Source organism: Micromesistius poutassou, assembly GCF_964030765.1.
Source record: "Micromesistius poutassou genome assembly, chromosome: 17".
In the NCBI taxonomy this organism is placed as follows: Eukaryota; Metazoa; Chordata; class Actinopteri; order Gadiformes; family Gadidae; genus Micromesistius; species Micromesistius poutassou.
Window position 1 is genome coordinate 8,774,466 of NC_140287.1, and position 7,500 is coordinate 8,781,965.

The 7,500-nt window shown below is 46.2% G+C and overlaps 1 protein-coding gene across 1 annotated transcript in view; it reads right to left on the minus strand.

Moving 5' to 3' along the window:
• Positions 1–7,500, minus strand: part of LOC311361992 (ryanodine receptor 3) — a gene marked incomplete at both ends in the record, with an annotated part of 123,932 nt that overhangs the window by 91,850 nt on the left and 24,582 nt on the right. The window contains 2 exon segments of the mRNA XM_084481786.1: positions 378–392; positions 4,335–4,439. Of these exon segments, the coding sequence (XP_084337912.1) occupies positions 378–392; positions 4,335–4,439 (120 nt within the window).

The window sequence follows — 7,500 nt, forward strand, 5'->3', positions numbered from 1 at the left end:
ATGCACTCTGGGGAGGGTGGGGGGTGGTATCAGCCTAGCCTCTGTATCCCAGCCAGGAGTACAGGATACATGCCCATGTAAGGGGTGTGGAAACGCCCCGTCCGCCATTGCCATGGCAGTGTTGTCAACAGAGGAGACGGCCGAGGGAGAGCCCACGCATGGGGGGCATGAGTCGAAGGTGGAACAAGCAGATACAGAACTATATATAGCTATGGATCCATAGAGCTATATATACCTACTGGAGGTGAAGCACTAAGGAAACCCAAGAGTGACAGGGTACTCTTGTAGCGTTTTGGGGTGACGTGGGGGGTTGGGGGGGGGGGGGGTTGTGTGAGAGGGGATAATCGTGGCGGGTGGTTGAACCCTGTGTGACTTACCTTCTTGATCAGCCTCTAGGAAGCAGAAAGGTGAGAAAGAGTTTGTTACTTTGAATGAACTGCGTCTCTCTGTGACGTGTGGGCGTCGTTCTCTAGTCTCTCACCGCTGTGGGCGTGCGAGAGACGCTAGTGTTGGCTTTATTATGAATGGAGTGCACCCATTGAGGAGAGGGAATCAGAAGAAAGGAAGAGAAAATTATTATCTGGGGAGATGAAGTCATTATGTGATATTTGGGGATATCATCGTGGATATTGAATAACATGATGAAAAAAAGTGTCTCTATGACAAATGTCGCCGTATTTATTCATCCACATACTTCCTCTGTGCAATTCGGAGGCGGCATTCGGCGAGCGAACCGACAATTTACGATCATGACCTTATTGCACTCTGGATCCCTGCACTGGTCTGCTCCCTCCTACTCTGCCCCCGTCCTCTCTCCCAGGCTGGGCGGCGTGCCCAGAGAGTGGCCCCACAACGCTGAACGTTCAACTCCATTAACACACTAACGGTGGGAAAAATACACAGATGGGAAGGTACATGGAGTAGCTGCAAATGTATCCCAAGCTACAGCAGCATCTAATGGTGTGTGTGTGTGTGTGTGTGTGTGTGTGTGTGTGTGTGTGTGTGTGTGTGTGTGTGTGTGATCAGAGAGCTATTGGAGCAGAGCAATGTAAAGGGGGTCTAACCTATGTAGCGTCATCCATTGGTTGACTACAAGTGACACTTTGACATGTGATGGTGAAGGGTGACCTTTAGTTGGATTAACCTCCCAGTGTGCGAGCCCTTTAGTGGATTGCAGTTGCACTTGTGGTAGGTGAGTGTATGTGTAGTGTGTGTGTGTGTGTGTGTGTGTGTGTGTGTGTGTGTGTGTGTGTGTGTGTGTGTGTGTGTGTGTGTGTGTGTGTGAATTACTGTGTGTCTTTCATTGTGTGTGTGAGTGTCTGAGTGTGTGTGTGTGTGTGTGTGTGTGTGTGTGTGTGTGTGTGTGTGTGTGTGTGCGTGCACACTTGTGTGTGTTACTGTGTGGGTGTAGTGTGATTGTGATTGTGGTCTGTGTGCGTGTGCATGTGTATGTGTGTGTGTGTGTGTCTATACATGTGGCCTCTCAGTCAGGGGTGTGTGGGCCCAGAGCACAAAGCAGTGAAAGTGCCGCAGATCAAATACCACTGAGCATTTGACCTGGCACCGCCAGTAACGGTCACATCAGCCGGGGCCTCTGAAAGACGACACTCTCGTCCTATACTCCACCATTGCGGCACGGGATCCCCGACCCCGTCAGGCAGACAGAGCGCTCAACGTCCCCCAGAGCAGCCGTGAGGTCTGCAGAACCAACGGCGACCGAGCCGACACCACCAGCCATCAGACTGCCTATCACTTTGGGGTTAGTGAGCTAAAATGAGGCTGCTTTGTTTTCCTTCCTGGCGATAAAAGATGCTCTCACCACTCTCTCTCTCTCTCTCTCCTGCTCTCACCATTTGTTTTTTTTGCACCATTCTTCGAAGCCCTTTTGAAGTGACTTGTTTTTCGTCGTTTTTTTGTTGTTGCAGCAACCACACTGTCTGTTGAGGAGCCCATCTGCTCAAAGACATATTGATTTGAGAAGCCCAGCTGAGAAACATATCCGACCTCCGTTTCCTTTTTAATAGAGCCGCCCGCTATTCATCACTCTGTCCAGCCGTGGCGAAGAACAGCAGAGCGCTATCGGGAACAGATCCCCGCCTGAAGGGGGGAAACATGCTGGAGGATGGTGCTTCACGGTTGCTCGCTGGCTGTGATGCTAAACGTGGAGCAGACCCTGACAAAGAGTCCGGTACAGACCGGGGTTTGACGGCTGCTTGAGCTGATCTATCTGACCACCAAGTCATTGGCCCCATAGCATCATTTCCTAACTCATATTTTGGCCAAATTGTGATCTCTAACCTAACTCTACTCTCCTGACGCTGCTGATGCACTGTGCCTCATTGCCTGTGTCCTAAGACAATCACAGTGCTTTTTACATTCCATAATCACTATCTGCCCACGTCATCTATTTGACTGAGGCATTTCTGACGCTAAATACAAGATGAACCTTAAAATATGTCTTCGGCAATTATGCTATGAGGCTAACGAAACGTCCGGAATTGATTAAAAGATGCAGACACAAACATAACCGTGTGCTCACGCGTCCAACCGCAGTCATTACGTAAGTGTACCCAATCATGACCTTCAGGATCAACCCCGACTAATTCCCCCTCAGATGAGGTGCTGACTCAGGAGTTACAGTCGGATCGGCCTCCGTAAAGCTGTAATTTAGCGTGTCATATCCTGAGCCGCCACGCCAATCCTTTATAATTCCCCGACAGTTGGTCTTTTTTTTCAGTTCCTGGTGGAACCAATAGGGTTGACTTAGTCACAGCGCTGCGTCGGGGAGTCTGCAGTAGAGTCTCTAAGCCCAGCTCTGACAAGTCCATTTATCTCCCGAGTCAAGTCTGTGGACACGTGGCTCAGCTGGGCTCAGGGTTTATGGAAATCTCCCCCCCCCTCTCCCCCCACCCCATCATTAGCTATTAGAGCCGGGGAGCGGGTCAAGTCTGAAAAGAGATCAAGACCGGGGCCTTGATCTTTTCTCTGAATCAGTCAAAAGTGCTCCCCTTGATTGCAGTAATTGACCGAATCTAAACACTGCGATGAGAAGCCTGGATTCACCTTACATAGTGGTCTCCCCCAGCAGCATCGATTAGCCACTATGAGCGCCCGGCAGTCTGGCTAACGCGTGGAACGAGGCGCTGTGACAAACAAGGGCTTATTTCGCGGAGGAAATGCGGGGAGGCGTGAGGGTAAGAGAAGATGGAGCAGCCGTAATCTGGCCTCCATGTTGCACCGCCTCTCCACACGGGGAAACGTGCGGTGGGGGGGACGAGTGAGGAGCGGAGAGAGAGGCCTCCATTTGAATTCTATCCTGTTCCGGGTCCATTTGTCTAGATCGAGAGCAGCTCATTGTCAATCTGGGCCGTCGTTTCGATGTGTTCTGGCCCTCGTTCACCGTGTGGACTGTCGCATCGCGTTAGGATAACCCGGGAAGGGGTATCACGCGAATCACTCACGATCATGAGAGGAAGGGGTGTCACACTAATCATTCACGATCATGAATTAGTATCTTATCTTTTAGTATTGTGTGAATGATGCAGCGGAAGGTTTGAGAGGGATAGAGATACACATAGCCTGGAGAATGTGCCCGTAGGCGTTAGTGATGCGTCGACAGAGAACGTTTGAGAGTTTGTACGCAGAAAAAGCATAAAATACGGGCGGCATCGTCTCCATCCGTAACGGCGACGGAAAATCTAACAAAGCGGCTAACAATGGAGACTATTAGATTAAGGCTGTGATTTAAAACCAAGGGATCATGGGGGGGGGAAAAATGCAGATGTCTGTTGTTTTTTGTTAAGCCTTTTGGTTAATCAAATGCAACAAAGGAGCAGATCAGTTACAGTCAGCTCCGGGGTGGGAGCATTTAAATGTATTATTATTCATGAAGGGGCCGACCTCCATCAGTCAGGGGTCCCAGGGCCCCGTAATGGGCCAATTGTACCATACATTTCCTTAGGGAGGCTAAATAAGTTTGCCCGCTTAACTAAGCGGACTGTACTTCGATGAGACCAAAGTTTTCATCTGGAAGCTGTGAGGCCCACGACCCAACGACGAGGACTGTGCGTTGGGGTCTCTTGATCTTAATTACTCAGTGTGTGTGTGTGTGTGTGTGTGTGTGTGTGTGTGTGTGTATTAGAGACAGGGGAAGAGAGAAAGAGAGAGAGAGAGCAAGAGAGAGACCGAGAGAGAGAGGGAGAATAAGAGACAGAGAGAAAACGAAAGTAAAACAAGACAGCTGAATGTTCTCTCTTGTAGATTATGTGTATGTGTGTGTGTGTGTGTGTGTGTGTGTGTGTGTGTGTGTGTGTGTTGCACGCGCCATCACCCACCGCTTCACTGTTCTGTCCGCTCTTGGCCAGCATCTCCTGCAGGGCTCGCACCGACAGGGACTGCTCCAGCACAAAGCTGGCGATGCACAGGTCTGGAGGAACATACTGCAGCAGGGAGAACGAGAGAGAGAGAGAGATTGATGTTAGAACCCTGTGGGCTCTGGAGCACACACACTCCCATCCAGGTTCAGCTTGCATGTCAGCTCACGTTACTCTGACGGGTATTGTCTTAAAGTGTAATTTGAAAAACGGTTGCACTAGGTTTTCATAGCAGGTTTATCTGACACAGTTACGCATGTGTTGTGTGGTGGGATGAAGGGTGGAAAGCTCCGTTGAAAATCACGTAAGGAGAAGCTGCCAAGACAAACAACAACGAGGTTGTAGGGAAGCAGGGGTTAGCGGTGACAGAAACGAGCGTAAAATAAGTTAAACAAGTGAATAAAGACATGATGTACGACACAAATCGTTGGTGGTGTTGAAACGGTTTCCACATTACAGAGAACAGGAACCGTGGGCATTCAGTTTGTTTTCCTTTTTGTTACCAACATTAAAAATAACAAGAAGTGGACAGACGACGCCAATCAATCATCATCCACACTGAGTCTGCAGTCATCACTCTTCTTCATGGCCTCTTTAAAAGCAAGGAGTGATTGCATCCCTCCTGTTAACCAACCCTCGTAAAGTAAAAGGACGATTTAGTTAGCAATCAAGAACGCTTTTTATACATATTCCTCTCGCATGGTTTTTCAACAACCATTTAGAGAAACGACTGAATCAAAACCCAGCTTGAATGTTTTTGGACTGATGCTGTCAGGCCGGTTTGGCGAACTGTTCTGCATCAGGGGATTACCAGTCACTCACGTAGCTGTCACACCATATGGGATATGTTCACTGCAGTGCATTCTGCTCTTTAATAACCATTGATTTCGATGTGGTTAGTAGTATTCGCCATGTAGGCAGAACATCTACAACTAGAAAATGCATTTCCTGCAGAAAATGCAGCGAGTGCTGTAGTGCAAAGTGAGGTTGAAAATATGTTTTAATAAAGACATAGTTTAAGGCGTAAAGAAATGTTAAATGGCTTAAATCAAATGATGGGATTTGAATAAAAGTTCAAAAGTCTAAAAGGAGTAAACAATGTAAACATGCACACCATTTAAGAAAATGTAAATGGTTGGAAACAAATATAAAGTGACAGCTGAATGAAAAGCGCAAAGCATTGCTAAAAATGAAGAAAAGTAAAATTAATTGAACTGAAGAATCTGAAAGGTCAAATGTATTGCCCTTCACTGCTGAAAAATCTGAAAGGTCAAATGTATTGCAGTGCACAGTGCACCTGGAAGCAGAAATCAAAAACTGACTGACTCTGAATTACATTACCTGAAGAAGCAAAGTGATGAAATAGATTGTTACAAAAGCTGGAAGCTAAACTGTAATACTGTCAAATCTGGAAGGTGGTAGTAGTAGTAGTAGTAGTAGTAGTAACGATATGCCTCATGAAAGGTGTGGTATTGATTGATGTTTGTAGAAAGAATTATAATAATCCCGCTTGTTGTTGTTTTTTTAACCAGCCGAAATTGTATACTCGCCTAATGCTCATATTTCCAGCCTAACGTTATTAAAAGTAGTCCAATTGGGCGGGAAACTGCCCAATCTGGCAACACTGCCTGCACGTCCTCGCTCTCTTACCTCAGCAATGAGGTTAATCAATGAGACCAACTGAAAACAAGCTGACATGGAACTTAAACTGTGATTATGAAAACAGTATAAAGGTAATCGAAATTCTGTTTTCAGATTATTGAAGATACAAGTGTGTCGATTTGTTAAACCTTTGAACGAAGGTTAACGATAAAATATTGACCAAGTTACGAAGTCCAAGTTTCAGAGAATGGGTGGACGGCTCTGCCGTCCTCCCATTGACTTCCATTGTAAAAAATAGTATTTTAAAAGTAGAATATCTTAAAAAGTCTAAAATATTTAAAAAATCTGAAAATAAGCATGCGATTCCAAGCTAATCTGAACATTTTAAAATTGGAATGGAGTCTCTAGGTGAAACATTGAGGAAGGAGATATCTCCCAAAGTTTGTAGAGAATAATAAAGAAGAAAGAATAAAACTTAAGAAGAACAATAGTTGAGCGCTGCATGCAGCACTCACCTAATAACCAAGAAGAATTATCAATTTGAACCCGCTCCCTGAAGCGAGCTGGGTACTCTGATTGGACCCCCCGACCGTAAAACCCTTGCTGACTGCTGCATTTTCACCGGACCTTAAGGGCTGTTCCACTGCAGAGCAACTGTAAAGCTATTAAACAGATCCAAGGCATAACTTATTAATTTTCACTTAGTGGCCGGCGATACATTCTAGAAATAGTAATTAACAGAAGCAAATGTGTTTTTATTGTACCATGTCACTTTGATGTAAAACGACATCGTCTCCAAGTTAGGGAGCGTAAAATCTACAAATGCACATTAGCTTGCTAGTTAGCCAGTGTAGTCCACAACGTATATCAGAACTGAAAAGACACAGCTCTTCATGGGGGCGTTTAGATATTTAGTAGCGAGCAACTTTTACTTGGATCACAGTGTCCTCTATATATTGCTGGTCTATGTATTGCTAATTAATCTTTCATTTCCCAATTGAAGGTGATGGATGATCGATGATGTGCCTCACTACATCTCCAGAGGAGGAGACTGGGTTGCCATGCAACGTTTACAAATCACATGTTTTATCAAAACCCAGAGCAGGATTTCCTTTGCAAGAGTCGATCATTGTTCATTAAAGGGTACTTTGGTACACATTTGTGTGTGTGTGTGTGTGTGTGTGCGCCTGTGTGTCTGTGTGTGTGTGTGAGTGTTTGTGTGTGTGTGTGTGGTTGTGCTTATGTGGGTCTGTGTATGTTTGTGTGTCTGTGTGCCTTCGTGTGTCCGCATGTGTGTGTTTGTGTCTGCGTTTGTGTGTGTGTGTGTGTGTGTGTGTGTGTGTGTGTGTGTGTGTGTGTGTGTGTGTGTGCGCGCGTGTTTGTGTGTGTTTGTGTGTGCGCATTTGTGTGTGTTTGTGTGTGCGCATTTGTGTGTGTGTTTGTGTGTGTTTGTGTGTGTTTCAGCTCACAGATGAGCCATGCCTCGGACAGGGAAAAGAAGAATATGTTCACTAGAGACGAAAGA